The sequence below is a fragment of the Saimiri boliviensis genome, chromosome 5 (assembly GCF_048565385.1).
Source record: "Saimiri boliviensis isolate mSaiBol1 chromosome 5, mSaiBol1.pri, whole genome shotgun sequence".
In the NCBI taxonomy this organism is placed as follows: Eukaryota; Metazoa; Chordata; class Mammalia; order Primates; family Cebidae; genus Saimiri; species Saimiri boliviensis.
The window spans coordinates 10977004-10993456 of record NC_133453.1 but is presented as its reverse complement, the minus strand read 5'-3'; the positions used below and the strand labels follow the sequence as shown (position 1 = coordinate 10993456).

The 16453-nt window shown below is 38.4% G+C and overlaps 1 protein-coding gene and 1 long non-coding RNA gene across 22 annotated transcripts in view; one reads left to right on the top strand and one right to left on the bottom strand.

Moving 5' to 3' along the window:
• SP100 (SP100 nuclear antigen) overlaps positions 1–15510 on the top strand; it is a 116408-nt gene extending 100898 nt beyond the window's left edge. For 16 of the 18 annotated variants that reach the window (XM_074398873.1, XM_074398876.1, XM_074398871.1 and 13 more), the window contains 5 exons: positions 10492–10607; positions 12099–12219; positions 12525–12596; positions 13114–13257; positions 13997–15510. In XM_074398873.1, the coding sequence (XP_074254974.1) occupies positions 10492–10607; positions 12099–12219; positions 12525–12596; positions 13114–13257; positions 13997–14107 (564 nt within the window). In that variant the 3' untranslated portion in view covers positions 14108–15510. Of the gene's footprint in view, positions 1–7850; positions 10608–10879; positions 12220–12524; positions 12597–13113; positions 13258–13996 lie in introns of those variants that run through there. The other 2 variants (XM_074398882.1, XM_074398885.1) reach the window with 2 other exon arrangements.
• Positions 1–16453, bottom strand: part of LOC141584528 (uncharacterized) — a 49070-nt gene that overhangs the window by 4120 nt on the left and 28497 nt on the right. For all 4 annotated transcript variants that reach the window (XR_012517593.1, XR_012517595.1, XR_012517596.1 and 1 more), the window contains one exon: positions 6287–6380. This is a non-coding gene — a long non-coding RNA (uncharacterized LOC141584528). The remainder of the gene's footprint in view (positions 1–6286; positions 6381–16453) is intronic.

The following is a 16453-nucleotide window of genomic DNA, read 5'->3' as shown; positions in this document are numbered from 1 at the left end:
TCACACCAAAGCTGTCCCTTCTCATTGAAGGGTAGAATACAGAAGTTACAATTATTGGATACAGATTGCAACACACAGGCTCAAATGTGTCCATGCAGGACAATCAGTAAACCTCTAAGATTCAGAAATATATCAGTGTCCTTTTCAGGGTTACTGGGTTATGCATTAATCACTGTGTCAACAATTTAAGAGACTCATGATAAGATTCAGGGACAGGATTTCATCATGAATCACAAGACCTTCCCAAGGTGGGTTACTTTGAAAGCCTGTTTACTTTTAAACTAAACTGCCAAATGTATTCCATAGTTATCACATTTCCCTTTTGATTAAAAAAAAAAAAAAATTCTCCCCATGGAAGCATCATTGATCAATCTGCTAGGTTAGGGAGATAGATGTTCTTCATTCCTTATCAATGGGAAGGCTTATTCCAGGAAGTCATGTCCCCAAAACCTTATGATTTGCAGGCAGGCCAGTTTGCTAACACCATGGAGTCATGACACAAGATTACATGCTATTCTCCTGAATGATAAGTCATCTCACTAGGAAATCATTATTTTGGCCTTAGCCATTGATCTAAAGCAAGCAGAAATGTAAATCATGAGTAACTTAATAGCCAAAAAAAATAACACTATGTTTATTATTAGTTTGGCACAAAAAAGTAATTGTGGTTTTCACCATTACTTCTGATGGTGAAAACCGCAATTACTTTTTTGCACCAACCTAATATTATAATCATAACAACTTGAAAAACATAATAGAATAAGGAAATTAGTCCTAAGGGTAACCAAATGAACAAGTCATCGATTTATAGTTGCTGTTGCTTGTTGAATCATCTCCTCTAGTTTTCAGAATTTCATAATTTGACTTTTCTTGGAAGAAGTAAAACAATGAAAGATACATAGCATTAATAATTTGAATAGGAGAAATACAATTTCTCACACAAAAATTACAATCAAAAAGAGAATTTTTATGCAAGAATGGGGGAAAAAGAACCTATTCCATTAGGGAACCAACTAAGAAAGAAAATTAAATCCAAGTTCCCCTTTAGGGACTTATTATAGCCAGGAAATAATTCAGTCCAAATTTCAAGCAAATAATAATTTTTTTGAAACTCAAAAACAATGGTCAGGGCTAGAATCTAATAACAGGTATGCTATAATTTTCTTCTGAAAAATAATTTTTCTCTCTTTGATCTCCCTTTTCTGCCAAAGAAAAATCATAGGCCAATTTCATTTGCAATATAAGTTTTAGCCTTATGGTACTTGACCTGATTATTTGTACAAAATGCAACAAGAATAGCAATTGTCCATATAGGCTTCTTTTAAGTTGGCTTTGCTGGAATTTTTTCATAAGACATTTTAGATTATGCTTTTAAAAGCTTCTTTAGGCTAGAAAGCCAAGCCAAGGATTCATTATCAGATTATGCCTGTACTACTTGTAAAAATTGGATAAATTCCTCCCTTCTTGAAGTCCCCCAAACACCTCGAGATTTCTGGGCCTGTCAGGAAGGGACATGATTTGCCACGAGGTCAAAACCCTACAAGGGAACTGTGTAGACGAAGTACCAGGTCAGCCTTCTTTCAAGTCTATTGGCTCTACAATGCCAATTTCAATCCCTCAAAACAATCTTGTCATATTTAAATACATGACACTCTAGTCAAAGCCTTGGTAAAAATAATCAGTGTTTCCACTCTAGTCAAAGCCTTGGTAAAAATAATCAGTGTTTCCAATCTGTCCTGTTACAAAAAAAAAAAAAAATTATTAAACTTATGCATGTAACTATTGCCATAAAATAAGAATGTTTACGAATAGTTCCCAAATTATGGAGAATTCATGTAGAGAGAGAAATGCAACTGTTTTGGTTTGGCTCACAAAAGTATACTTTCCTTAATTGCTGTCAGATAAAAATGACTTAAAAGAAAGGGAAGTTTTCTTGACTTTGAATGTTTCAAACAGAAAGTCATAAAAGTCACGTTAGTCCTCCATTGATTTCATCTCATGTAATTCTTATTCGGCTGGTGTTGGGTTAGCAATCTTCATGAAGACATCAGTTTTTCATTAGAGTTCTGGACGTTTTTATTTCACCTAATTACATGATCTCCAAAGTTATCAGAAACCTATATTCAATAGTATTTGTCAGAGTCTTTTCCATAACGATAGCAATTTTGGATCATAGTTGACTTCAAATGCTTATAAAGAAAAATTTAGAACAATAACTGTTGATGTCAAAAACTTAGAATAGCCGTGGTTAAAATCTGATAGAAGTTTCCAATTGATAAAAAATGTAGATGTTTTGAATATGTGCAGCATTCTAAGATAACAACCAGAATCATGACTGACAGTGTCACATTAAAACTATTAGATTTTTACAAATGTTATATAATCTTTAGGATATTCAAATTAATATCTATTCAAATATGACTTTAGAAAAGATTTAACATAATCAAAATTATGAATGATAACAGACTTTTATAAATTTATATAATTTGGGAACATTTCGTCAATAACATACTCAGAAGTGTAACTGAAAGAAGATCTAGTGTCACACATCATTTGACAGTTCTCCCATACAATTTACCAAATCAGTCTAATCATTTAACATCTCTGCAAGAGGAGAGATACATTCTTTGAGACTCCTGCGGGGTCCAACTGGAAAATACCAAAGTGAGCTTTAGGCCAAAAAAGCTTAATTTAGGATTTTAATCTTGCAGAAACGTGCCGAAGATGTCAAAAGGTATAAACACTTGATCGAAATGGAATCACAGATCCTTGTAAAATGATAATTATTCTTTTAACCAGAGCAATAATCAAAAGACTTCAAAAGCAATACAGAAAGTTACATGGAAGTAAAAAATCTTAGCCCTTTTAAAGCTCAGTTTTCTTGAGTAATCAAAAACTTAATAAAGACAATACAGAAATTTTCTTAATAAAAATAAGTTTTTGGCTAGGCCTGGTGGCTCACACCTGTAATCCCAGCACTGTGGGAAGCCGAGGCAGGTGGACCACCTGAAGTCAGAAATTTGAGACCATCCTGGTTAACATGGTGAAACTTTGTCTCTCCTAAAAATGCAAATGAACAAAAAAAATTAACCAGGCGTGGTGGCATATGCCTGTAGTCCCAGATACCTACGCAGCTTAGGCAGGAGAATCACTGGAACCCAGAAGGCAGAGGTTGCAGTGAGCTGAGATTGCACCACTGCACGCTAGCCTGGGTGACAGAGTGAGACTCCACCTCAAAAAAAAAAAAAAAAAAAGTTTTAAAGAGAAAGAGATTTCAGAATTAAAAATTAGCACCTCTTTTAATTTTATTAAAAGCAAAGCAATCTTTTAAGCAAATCTTGTTGTTCTAACACAGGGAACCAAACTTTTTGTGTTTTTTTTTTTTTGTAGTGTATTTTTAATATCAAATATCGACCTTTTCAAAGGCATTTCCTTTTCATTATAGCCAACTTGATTATATACAAAATTTATTTCATAAGTTTTCTTTTCACAAACCTTATGACTTACACAGATTGTTTATGAAATACTTGGACTTTTTGCTTTTCCCTGTACTTTCTTAAATAACTACACATTTTACATTAGAACAAAAAATTCACCATACAAGACTTTTTTTCATGCAAAATTATTATCTTTTAACCTAACTTACCGAAAATATTCATAACTTTCTTCACTTCTCTCTCTTTCTTATGGTCCTATTCTATATTGCTCCTTATTTTAAAGCAACTTTAAATAACCCCTGAATTAGACACAATTACTTTTTCTCAGTAAAGAACATATTTTTATGCCTTCTTATAATTTTCTGTCATCAAAAATACATCTTGCTTTTTTGACACATTTTAAATATAGAATTATATATATTGATCAGAATGTTTAAACTTTCAGTAATGTTAAATTTTATTGAAAACCTAGGAAACAAAAAATCTTAAATTGTCTGTCACATAACAGTATTTTACAAATGAGAACTCTTTTATAATTTTTAGAAACATTATTCCATAACAAAAATTTTTTTATCTGAATTGGAAATGGCCCAGACATTTGATGAGCATCTATTTTTGAATTTAATTTAGCAGAACTTTAATATTACAAATTATATTAAATGTTTATATATGTTTATCCCATTTACATTTTCTTTATTTTTAACAGTTGATCTATATTACTTATGAAAACTGATATATTAGACAAAAGTAGTCATCATTTCAATTTATTTTCCTGTCAGCCATTTTTATAGCCTGTGAATATCAGATGTTCACTTAAGTAAGAAACTTAAAGTTAAATATATGGGTATTTTGCTGATTACTTAGGAGATAGTTGTTTTTACTAAAGCAAAAATACTTAATTAGTCATACTTATCAAAAACATTTATTCAAGTCATGTGAACTTAGAAAATATTTGGGATTAATAATTCATGAGCATTAATGTATTTATGAGTCAATCTGGTACATCATAGAGATTTTATAGCTTTGATTTTAAAATTTTGGTCATGAATTAGGTAAAATTCACTAGTTTAAAAGGAGAATTAAATTGCGCCTTTGAAAATATGATAAGTTAAAGGTACCTGTCCTACGTGACCAAAGCTTTTACTGAGTACAGTAAATTTATATCTCAAACACAGAGAAAGAAAGAATTTAATCCTTCCATAAGGCCAATGAAGTTTTACCTCTCCAAGGGACTGAAGTTCAGCAGGGCATTTGAAGGGTGTAGTCTGATACTGGGTAAAGGGTGTAATTGGTCTTACTCCCACTTTAATGGAAGTGGTTGAATATATTTTACCAATGTCAGTGGGAGATTGGGAGAATAAATGATCCAGCAAAGCTTGTAATAACTCATCTATGTCAGTCATTAGTCTTGGTTCAGAAAAAATTGTTGGATCTGTATTGTGATAATTTTAGTAGTTTCATTTTCTTTTTTTTCTTTTTTTTTTATAATTTATTTTACTTTAGGTGCATACTATATCTGGCATTTCTCCCTATGTTATCCCTCCCCACCCTCCCCTCCCTACCTACCCCCCACTGTCTCTCCCCTACCCCCCGCCAACTGTCCCCTCTGTGTGATGCTTCTCTCCCTGAGTTCACATGGTCTCGTTGTTCAATTTTCATTCTTTAGTTGTTCTGTTTGCTTCTCTGTTCTAAATTTAAATACATTTTCCCCTTTTGAGAGAAACAAAAAAGTGTGTATTGTGACATTCCAAAAATCACTACCTAAAGCCTTATGGGAGCCAAGAGAACAAGCAGAAAGGAACAAATTCAGATAAGGAAGAATATGAAGGCACAGGGGTAGAAGGAGGAGGAGCAGTTGGAAGTGAAAGGGAGAAAGCTTTTGAAGTCTTTTCAAATCAGAAATAGTGTGAAATAGTCTTTTGCTTATCTCTTCAACGAAGGCCATTTTTTTCCCACAATTTCTTTTAGGAGCATCTCACTGCTATTGGAAGTAAGTCAATCTGTCTGGTTCTAAAACCAGCCTTTTTCAATGGTGCATGGCAATACATCAGCTTAGGCATTTTCAAAAGATCCTCATATTGGCCACTGCTGCTTGTGACCGTTCATGGTTACGTGGGTCCAATTATCTAAGTACTTGGAAGAAGAAGAACCCTAAGGATTATAGATCAAATCAGCTGGTGCTGATAGGAGCAGTGTACTCTCAGTCATGGAAGACACATTTTCCATCTTGCTTTGTTTTGAGTGAGACAAGTAATGTAGTGGATCAAGTTGGTGATTTTAAATTTTTCTTCCCCAAAATTTCACTCAATAGGCTAAAAAGATTCTTTTACATGTCTGTGACTCCAGAGTCACCTCCAAAGAAGCTTCAGGTATTCCTGGCAAGAGATAATCAATTTTTATGAAGCCTGCCAGCTGTGCAAAATGTTAACAATGTGAGGATTTTCCTATGAGACTGCTCTGTGTTGTGGGGGCTATGCCCTGACACCTCTGCTATTTTGGGCTTCCTAAAAGCCATTTGGTCATAGACAGAGAATGTTTCTTAACTTTGGTCACAGACAGAGATCGTTTCTTAACTTTGGAGCAAGAGTGCCCTCCCTCATGCACTCAAAAAGGAGAAAGCTAAGGAAAGATTGTCCTATCTCAAACCTTCAGGGAAACAATTTGCAGAGCTCCTATTTTACACTTCCCTATGATTCAACAAAATCTCCTGTATAGACCAGGAGAAAACCAGCTTCAAAAAACCAGAAATTCCACCAAGACAGGAGGTTCATTGATTCTGGGAGGAACTCATCTGCAAAAATCAGCCAGGGCATCCAAGTTCAGGAACACAATGTATTCATTGCCAGTACCTGTACAAAGGTCGGAAGCTGCACTGTGTGGTCCAGGGAGGTCACTCCAAAATTCTGCCAAAATTCTACACCAGAAAGTTGACCAGAATTAAGCCTGTTGAGAAAGAAGTAATTTGATAACGGTTTATTGAAAGCCCAAATGTGAGGATCAACCTAAGAAAACACACCAACAAAGTTGAAAGTGTTTCAGAGTCTGTTACAAGTTGGAATGCTTTTGTAGGTAGGGTCAGGAGAAGGAAGAGGGACTTTTCACACCAGAATTGTCCTTTCTCATTGGAGGATACAATATATATACAATCTGATCATTGGATTCAGATTGCAACATACAGGCTCAAATGTCATCATGTAAGACAATCAGTAAAACTTTATAATTCAGAAATAAGTCAGCACTCTTTCCAGGGTCAGTGGGGTATGCATTAATCAGTGTGTAAACAATTTGAGGATCTTATCATGAGATTCGGAGACAGGATTTAACCATAAATTACAAGAGCTTCCCAAGGTAGGTTAATTAGGGAAGCCTGTTTACTTACAAATTAAACTGTCTAAAGTGGCGTGTAGGTTTTCACTGTCCTTTCTCTGCTTGCCATGTGGATGCAGAGAAAGAGGGTCTGCTGAACCTGAAACTGACCCAATTGTCCCATAGGACTGATGCTTTTAGTTTCTTTTGAATAAAGATGAAAATTGAGCCCCCAGTTTTGAAACCTCAGAAAGGTCCATTTGTCTTATCTGAGGTCCCTTCTCAGGAAACCAACCATCAGGCCTCTCAGATTGTATCATGGAGCTGAAATTCACTGGGTCACCACATCTGGACAATGTGACCCAGACCCCTCATCCCCCAATGACTGCCTAAGTGACTACCTGTTTCTTGTTGACATATTCTTTTATTTACCCTTAACTCCTGCTTTCCTTCATATAGTTACATTTCTGCCCTATAAACTCCTCATTTTAGTCTGCTAGGGAGATGGATTTGAGACTGATCTCCCATATCCTTGGCTGCAGCCCCTGATTAAAGGCTTCTGCCTTGGCAATACTTGTTGTCTCAGTGATTGGCTTTCCATGCAGTAAACAGCTGGACCTAGATCAGGGTGTTTCAATAAGAGATTTTAGTTCCCCAACAGGAAACATGTTGTTTGTGGCTTGGCTGCCATGGGCCATGAGTCTCAGGGGCCCTCCTAAGCAGCTGCCCACCCAGGTGTGACTAGAGTGAATTTTGGTTTCTCTCTGACCCTACTGCTTCTGGCCCCAACCACATTCTTGATTGCCTAGAAAGAACGGCCTTTGAATTTTACATCTGCGTCTGGATAGATGAGTGTCCTCTGTGGGCCCAGACAGCAAGATCTGCTCTTCTCTATTGGGGAATATTTTGAAGGAATTTCCATTTCCAGGTTGAAAAAGCCCAAATGACTGAGAGAGGGAAGCACCCTGATTGTTTTGGTATGGACTTTTTTGATGACTTGTTTGTAATTGTGTGTGTGTCCCAGCAACTGAGTGTTCATTGCAGGTTCTAGACAGTGGGATTGGCTCCTCTTGATTTGGGAAACTCCAAAGGAATTTCTGTTTACAGGTTGAAGAAGCCCAACTGATGGAGAGAAGAAAGCACCCTGGCTGTTTTAGTTGGAACAGTCTCGGGGCATGTTTGTTGTGACAGCAGATGGATCATTGCGTTTTGGTGATTGTGTGTGTGTGTTGATATAGTTGACTTAGAATTTGATAAACTGATATTCTTTTGTCATACTGTTTAGCACCAATATTCCTTGGAATTTGGAGTTTCATCATGTTGACCGGCTGGTCTCAAACTCCCGACCTCAAATGATCCACCTGCCTCAGCTTCCCAAAATGTTGGCCCCAGTGTTCTTTAGAGTCTGGGGAGATTTGGCCTTTAAAAATCAAACTTCCATGAAAACTGCTTCACCCAAAATTTCGGTGCACAGCCTTCACTGGATTACCTGCCAAGGCAAAGTTTAGCCATGTTAACATGTTTGTAGACTGGTGAGTTTGTGTTGCTATCTCATGGCTAGAATTATTTTGTTCATGTGTATACACATTTAGATGTGTTCGTGTGTATGTACCTTTATTATGTTATATGTATGCCTACCAAATTGACTTAATTAAAGAAAAAGTGCTGGCCAGGCATGGTGACTCATGCCTATAATCCTAGCACTTTGAGAGGCCAAGACAGGTGGGTTGCTTGAGCTTAGACATTCGAGACCAGCCTGGGCAACATGGTAAAAAACCTCATCTCAATAAAAAATATAAATAAATAAAAATAAAAGCATTCATTAATTAAGTTCAAAATATTTTTCAAGTTCAAATGACTTAAGAAAATCTTTAATAAACAAGCTGGCTTTACAATTACTGGTAGAACAGGCCAGGCACGGTGGCTCACGTGTGTAATCCCTGCATTTTGGGAGGCTGAGGCAGGTGGCTCACCTGAGGTCAGGAGTTCAAGACCAGCTGGCCAACATAGAGACAGCCTCTCTTTAGTAAAAATACAAAAATTAGCGAGGCGTGGTGGTGGGTGCCTGTAATCCCAGCTACTCGGGAGGCTGAGGCAGGAGAGTCACTTGAACCTGGGAGGTGGAGGTTGGAGTGAGCTGAGACAATGCCATTTCACTGCAGCCTGAGCGACAAAAACAAGACTCCATCTCAAAAAAAAAAAAAAAAAAATCATCAGTAAAAAATAGAAATGTCTTCAGAATTGTTAGCATAAATTTCTCTCTGGGTTTTATATTTGTCTCTGTTAGACATTTTGAGGGGTCAGAGTTTGGCACAGAAGGTTATAAAACTATAAACCAGCCAGGTGTGCTGGCTCATGCTTGTAATCCTAGCACTTTGGGAGGCTGAGGTGGGTGGGTCACCTGAGGTCAGGAGTTCAAGACCAGCCTGACCAACATGATGAAACCCTGTTCCTACTAAAAAATACAAAAAAAAAAAAAAAAAAATTAGCCAGGCATGGTGGTGGGCACCTGCAATCCCAGCTACTCAAGAAGCTGAGGCAGGAGAATCACTTGAATCCGGGAGGCAAACATTGCAGATCGTGTCATTGCACTCTGGCCTGGGTGACAAGAGTGAGACTCTGTCTCAACAACAACAAAAAAAAATTAATTAAAAAAAAAAAAACTATAAACCCAGCCAATCAAAATGATCTTTCTTTTAATTAGAAAGACTAATTTAATGTTGTTGATTGAAGGAAAACACTTGAATCTTCTGAGTTATTGGTGAAAATACCTATGTAGTTAATTTAAGGTTCTTACTTAGGTGAACATTTGAAATTCACAGATTATAAAATGGTTAACAAGGAAATGATGCATAAATAATCTAAAAAACTACTGACTCTCATCTGTTACAACAAAAAGGAGAAACAGTTACAAAGTCCCCCACCAGGGCAAGCTCAGGCACTGTGGAGATGTGCCCAGGGAATGGCTCCAAATAGGCCCCTCAAATTCTGCCACTGAAAGGGGACACATGGGCAAGACATATCTTACAGCCTAGAATTTTCTCATATATGTGGCTTTAGTCTCTTCTTTATATAGTGACTTTGTAGATGAAGAGAAATTACCACACCTTACATGCCAAGTTGACTAAGTCATGGGGGCTCTTCCTCCAGGTTCCCAGAGCAAAAAGCAAAAAGCCTTGTACTCCCTGGTGCCCACCTGATCATCTTGCCCATGGATTTTCCCTCCCAGAGGTACTGCTGCAGGCCCAGAGCCCTCCAAGCAGAGAACTGACATCCAGAAACTCCTTCCCAAGCCTTTTCTTCAACTCATTTTTGCTTATGGCAAGAGTGTGGGTTGCAGTGATATCTCAGAAGTTTATTCCATCATATTAATTTCTCAGTAAATCACCCTTTGACAAGTCAGTTTAAAGAATACAACACAGACAGCTAGAAAAGACACTATTTCTGGGCTCGGTTTTGCCAGCTGTATAATAAATTGATCAAATTATCTCTAATTCATCCTATTTTTGTCACTAGTCATGTCAGAATCTCTGCTTTCATAAACAAAACTTTTCTGGCCTGACACACAACCTCTATCTCCTGAACTTTTCTGCAGACCAAAATGTTTTCTGAGACCTCCACTCAGTAATCCTTAATGTTTCAAGGAGAGAAATTTACAAGTGTTCCCTTGATACATAAAAAGGTCACATGTTCTAGGGTCCCAGGGTCTCACTGATTTCAGTGATGTCTACATTATCTCCCCTTCTAGCCGGAAAATTCAAATATTTGTAAGGTGTGCAACAAAGGGGGAACGCTGTTTTGCTGTGACACTTGCCCACGATCCTTTCATGAACGCTGCCACATCCCGCCTGTGGAAGCTAAGAAGTGAGTAAGACGTGTTCCCTTCCCTGAACCCTTCCTTCTTGTGGTACAGCTCCTCCCACCACTTATACATACTCTATAGAGTTTCGGTCCCTGGTTGTGTGTGTCTTGATGCATAAGGAGCATGCTCCTTGGTATCAGGATCCACAAGTATTATTCAAAGCTGTTGAACAGTGCTGGCAGTAGCAGATTAATGGAAAGTAAAAACTCTTTGAGTGGTTATTGGGTGCAATAGTAAGAGGTGTCAACCTCCACCTCCCCTGCTTGGCTCCCAGACTCATGCCCTCTGATGGGGTGATGCCATCATACACGGCCAGCTGGTTTAAAGGATATGCCATCTGCTGTGGGACCATCACACAGCGGGTAAAGCCAGTGCTGCAGCAGTTTATCAAGCCAACTGACTCAGTCACAGGTCACATGTCGAGACCTGGGAATTCTGCAGGTATGAGTCCCCTGCTCACTTCCTTTGCTATAAAATGTCCCTTTGGATAGAGGTGATGGTGTGCAGGATACCATGGAGATTGATAAGGTGCTCTGTGAGTGGTGTCGTGGACAGAATTATTAAGGCTGAGAGGATAATGTATACCAGGAATGTATCTGTCTCTATGAGGGAAGAGCATTGCCCTTTCATAATGGAGGAAGCTAATGTGATCCACCTGCTCCCAGGGTGTCATCTCAGGGGATCAGCATAAACCTCTGCTTTTGACCAGTTGGGCAATCTGCAGAGGCAGAAGAAAAATCAGCTTTTTTGTTGAACCCATGGATAGACCCCATCTCTGCACCAGAGATGCAAAGTATTCTCAAGGGAGCACTTCATAATAGGCTCCTTGAGCAAGCACTACATGGCCAAGGAGATGCTGGCATCACTAGGATGGGTCATTGTGCTTGCCTGATTATCAAGAGCCTTCTAGCATAGACAGCCTGGTAGAAAAGGTTGGAAAATGAATCTTGGAGCACATGGAAGATATCTGACACCTTGTCCAGAGATTTCCTTTTCAAGAAGTTTCTGTAGCACAGATGCTAGGTATAAGATATGGCAGGGCCAAGGGAGGGGGCCTATAGCCTGTGCTCTGTGCTTACTCAGTAAAGTTGAGAAACAAGACCTCATTTTCTGATTTTTCTATGATCTGATTGACTCATTGAGACCCAAGACTGTGCTTAAGGCATTCATTTCCAATAACTGACTGGCAAACAGGGCTCACTATTAAGTTCCCGGTGGCTCAGATGGGGACCCGAAGTTTTGAGGTGAATGAGATTCCATCACTTACTGGGCACTTCACCCAACAGATGATCACCCCTGCTACCGATATTGGTGGGAGGTCACGCCTTTGGCTATCGAGTCCAAATGCGGCTCTAGTGCAGAGGCCTCCAAGAAAGAAGTTGGATACAAGGTGGAAACCACCAGTCATTCTTGAGCAGAGGATTTGAACACCTGTGGGAATGGCAGCTGATTGACAGAACTTGCCATTGCTCACTTTACGCCCAATCTCTCAGGGACCCGTGGAGTTGCATCTTCTGCAGGATAAAGGCTATTCAGGAAAGATGCCCAGAAAGCCAACCATGTCATCAGGAATCTGAAGTCCTGATGAGGGAGATGCTGCCCAAGGAGCAGTTGGTGAGTTAAAAATGTGAACTTGAAGTCTCCTTCTTTCTGTTCACCTGGGCAGGAGAAGCACAGTCTTGAAAAGAGCTCAAGGAATGCAGCCCAAAGGCAAACTGCTGGTCCATGGCATGCTTTCCTCCATGACATAACACTAAATTTCATATTCCAAGAAAATTCCCCAGTCCAAAGAAAATCCCCATTCCTTGTTTGTTTCAAAGAGTCCACAGGTTTGGGAGTCACATGTTCTCTTTGGGCATGCATAAGAGCTCTTTCTCTCTAAACTGCATTTAACTTGAAATGTCCTCCATCTTTTGCAGAAATGTGAATTCCTTCTCTTGAAGGTCTACTGTGATTCAAAAAGCCCCTTTTTTGCCTCAAAACCATATTATGTAAGTAACAGCCAAAAATAAAAAGCTTAAACTGGCATTTTTCAGATCTGTGATCTGAAATCCATGGTACCAGGTGCCATTCTATTTGCCTTGTTGATGAGTTTTTAGTTCAGGCTACTATAAAAATTTATCATGGATTAAGTGGCTTAAACAACATAAATGTTTTTCTCACAGTTCTCGAGGTTACATGTCCAAGATCAGGGTGGCAGCCGGGTCAGGTTCTGGAAAGGACTGCCTTTTAGGTTGCAGAGAGCCACCTGCTCCTGAGTGGCTGAAAGAGATGGAGAGAACTCTCTGGATTCTCTTTTATAAGAGCCCTAATCCTATTTATGAGGGCTCCACCCTTCTTAACTCATGACCTCCCAAAGGCCCCACCTCCTAGCACTTTCGCAGGGGGGTTAGGATTTCAACCTACAAATGGGGCAGCCAACAAACCTTTATTCCTTATTAGTGGGAGTCCATGGGAGGCAGACTTGGCACTAGGCTGATAACTTCACTTTGTTCCGTTTCTCAACAGAACAGAGAGGGGTCTCGGGGCCCACAGAAGCCCATGTGGTTAAACAAAGTCAAGAGAAGACTGAATGAGCAGGTGTACTCCCGAGTGGAGGAGTTTGTGCAGGATATGCGTCTCATCTTTCATAACCACAAGGAATTTTACAGCGTGAGTGGCTCTCCTTGCTTCCTTTTCTCTTCTTTAAAGTCACTTTCCCTCTCATCTTTTTATATCAGGCAAATGTTACAATGGCCCTTATCATGTGACAACCCTATACAAGTACAAATCCTGGAAGTATCCTAAAAGCCCTGTGGTGGATGTGGGGAAAATAACAAACTGAAAGGTGTCATTAAAAACATGACCCTAGAACCTCAGAGTTGACTCACTTCTAGATGGTTTGTTTTCACCCGTAGAGAACAGTAGGATGCAGGCTCATTTGTTTCTACTGGAAGTAGAAGTGAACATTTAAGGCATTTAAAGTGTTTTCCTTCTCTAGAAGAAGATACCAAGTCAAAGGTCTTTATATCTGAATTTCCTGGCACTATTTCGGAAATTAACAAGGATTATGACAAGGTGTGAGAGTGAAGGGAAAGGAAGACATTGTCTTAGACAGTTCTGTACTATCATAAGGTTACCAAAAAATGCTGTGCATAAAAATCGCACAACTAAAATTTTAAAATTTAAATTAATCCATAAGCTTTTGATCAGGAATTGGATTTCAATGTAGTACTATTTTGGCTTCTCTGTCTTCCAGATAAAGATAAATAATTATCAGGGAACATAAGCAACTCTTAAATGGATTAATTCTCACTTAACATTTGGGATAACCTAAAATGAGGCCCTGGATTATCTGCAACACTGGGTGTTTCAGCACATTGCACAATTGTTTTTATTTTTGCTTTTTCAGGAAGATAAATTCATCACACTGGGAATTCAAGTACAGAACACCTTTGAGAAGAATTTCAAAAACATTTTTGCAATTCAGGAAACAAGCAAGAACATTATAATGTTCATTTAGCTCATTCTTATCTCATTTCTTCAGACCCTCCTGCAGCTAGCTACGCAATGTGCTTGTGGTCCTACTAAACGGACTACTCCTATGGAAACTCCACATTACACTTCTTCTCCAAAGTTTCTCATTGCCATTTTAAAACAGTCTCATCAGCTTTTAATAAAATTCAACACCCCTTCATGTTAAAAATTGTCAATAAGCTAGGTATTGGGGGAACAAATAATAAGAGCATTTACGACAAACCCACAGCCAACGTTATATGAATGGACAAAAGACAGAAGAGTTCCCCTTGAAAACAGACACAAGATGAGTATTCCCTCTCTCACTGCTCCTAGTCAACGTTGTATTGGAAGTCTTAGAGCAGTCAGGAAGCAGAAAGAAATAAAGACATCCAAACAGGCAAAGAGGAAGTCAAACTTTCCCTGTTTGCAGACAACATTGATTCTATATCTAGAAAGCCCCAAAGTCTCAGCCCAAAAGCTCCTTCAGCTGATAAACAACTTCAGAGAGTTTCGGGATACAAAATCAGTATACAAAAATTACTAGCGTTCCTATACACCAACAACAGCCAAGCCAAGAGCCAAATCAGGAATGCAATCCCATTCACAATTGCCACAAAAAGAATAAAATACCTAGGAATACAGCTAACCTGGAAGGTAAAAGATCTTTACAATGAGAATTACAGAACACTACTCAAAGAAATCGGAGATGACACAAGCAAATGGAAAAATATCCCATGCTTATGGGTAGAAAGAATCAATATCATCAAAATGACCATATTGCCCAAAGCAGTTTACAGATTCAATGTTATTCCTATCAAATCACCAATGACATCCTTCACAGAACTAGATAAAACTATTTTAAAATTCATATGGAACCAAAAAAGAGCCCAAATAGTCAAGGTAATCCTAAGCAAAAAGAACAAATCTGGAGGCATCGCATTACCCAACTTCAAACTATGTTACAGGGCTTCAGCAACCAAAACAGCATGGTACTGGTACCAAAAAAAGGCACATAGACCAATGGAACCTAACGAAGAGCACAGAAATAAGACCACACACCTACAATCATCTGATCTTTGACAAAGTTGACAAAAACAAGCAATGGGGAAAAGTCTCCCTATTCTATAAATGGTGCTGGGATAACTGGCTAGCCATATGTAGAAGATTGAATCTGGACCCCTTCCTTACACTATATACAAAAATCAACTCAAGATCAATTAAAGACTTAAATGTAAAGCCCAAAACTATAAAATTTCTGGAAAGCAACCTAGGCACTACCATCCTGGACATAGAAATAGGCAAATATTTTATGAGAAAGACAAAAGCAATCACAACAAAAGCAAAAATTGACAAATAGGATCTAATTAAACAAGAAATTCTATACAGGAAAAGAAACTATCAACAGGGTAACAGACAATCTACAAAATGGGATATATTTGCAAACTATGCATCTAAAAAAGGTCTAATGTCCAGCATCTACAGGGAACTTAAACAAATTTACAAGAGAAAAACAACCCCATTAAAAAGTGGGCAAAGGACATGAAAAGACACTTTTCAAAAGAAGACATACAGGTGGCCAACAAGCATATTTTCAAACCTCAATATCACTGGTCATTAGAGAAATGCAAATTAAAACTACAATGAGACACCATCTCACACCAGTCAAAATGGCTCTTACTAAAGGGTCAGAAAAATAACAGATGCTAGTAAGGTTGCAGAGAAAAGGGAACATTTATACACTGTTGGTGGGAGTGTAAATTAGTTCAACCATTGTAGAAAGCAGTGTGGCAATTCCTCAGAGAAATAAAAGCAGAACTGCCACTCAACCCAGCAATCTCATTACTGGGTACATATCCAGAGAAATATAAATTATTCTACCATAAATAAATATGCATGCAAATGTTCATTGCAGCACTATTCACAATAGCAAAGATATGGAATCAACCTAAGTGCCCATCAATAACACACTGGATAAAGAAAATGTGGTACATATACACCATGGAATAGTATGCAGCCATAAAAAAGAATGGGATCATGTCTAAGGAACATGGATAGAACTAGAGGCTGTTATCCTTAGCAAACTAGCACAGGAACAGAAAACCAAATACTGCATGTTCTCACTTATAAGTGGGAGCTAATTGATGAGAACTCTTGAACACAATGAAGGGAACAATAGACACTAGGGTCTACTTGAGGGTGAAAGTGGGAAGAGGGAGAGGAGCAGAAAAAATCCCTATTGGTATTGAAATAATCTGTACAACAAACCCCTGCAACATGAGTTTACCTATGTAACAAACCTTCACATGTACCCCCAAACCTAAAATAAAAGTTTTTTAATTGTAAATAAATT